The following is a 912-nucleotide window of genomic DNA, read 5'->3' on the forward strand; positions in this document are numbered from 1 at the left end:
TACAACTGCATGCAAATCTATAATTAACTCAAAATAAGAAGTTAAAAATTTAAAAACCAAAGTGCTGATCAATGCACCAAATGACAGTAACAAAAACTCAATTCCAAGTTAGACTGAATATAAAGCTACACACCTTTTACTTTTTTCACAGTATACAACTGTGAAGCAGCATTTCAAAAAAACAGAAAACCATTCTGTGGAAATACATTTCTACCTAAATAAACTCAATGAATCTGCCTAGAGAGAAATGTAAAAATACAAAGCCAAGCATTTCACACAGGTCACCAGAAAGTTAGCCAGATATACTTCATCATTACCATTATCTGCCTTCTATAAGACCTGAAGGTGTAACAACATTTCTCTTGTATCTGTTCTCAACTACAGAGGTCAGAACTCAAGTTCACTAATTAGCTAATAAACTAGCTTAACTACTAGACTTTAGTTAGAAAACAGACTCATTATAATTTGTATTCAAAGACAATGTTTATGAAGAAGTGGGGTTGAAATGGTCACTAAGAAACAACTTTCTATGTCATTACATATAAAGAAAATTGTTTTAGGCATACAGATATATACCCTTGTTTTATGTAATGAGTACTTTCCTTAAAAGGTATGCTTTCTGAAAATGACATTTTGGCCAATTTAAATCATATTTTAAATGTAATAAAACCATTTGCTATTTACATGAATCAATAAGTCTTCTAAAGCAAACACTTATGCCTCCATTTATTTCCCATTTTTTGTATAAAATCAGATTTTCATATAATAGATTTTTTAAAAGGATAAATTTTCATCAAAATTGGTCATTTTATATATTTGAGATTGACAACTTATCCTCACATTATGGTAATTTTACAGCACTATCAGAACTGTAGTCAAAGAAAACAGTGTTTGCTGGATTCACTTGAAAAG

At 29.7% G+C, this 912-nt stretch overlaps 1 protein-coding gene across 1 annotated transcript in view; it reads right to left on the bottom strand.

Annotated features, from left to right (window-relative positions):
- Positions 1-912, bottom strand: part of GOSR1 (golgi SNAP receptor complex member 1) — a 51,057-nt gene that overhangs the window by 19,343 nt on the left and 30,802 nt on the right. The window contains 1 exon segment of the mRNA XM_012657324.1: positions 380-393. Within this exon segment, the coding sequence (XP_012512778.1) occupies positions 380-393 (14 nt within the window).

This window comes from Propithecus coquereli, unplaced genomic scaffold (genome assembly GCF_000956105.1).
Source record: "Propithecus coquereli isolate 6110/MARCELLA unplaced genomic scaffold, Pcoq_1.0 Scaffold536, whole genome shotgun sequence".
NCBI lineage: Eukaryota > Metazoa > Chordata > Mammalia > Primates > Indriidae > Propithecus > Propithecus coquereli.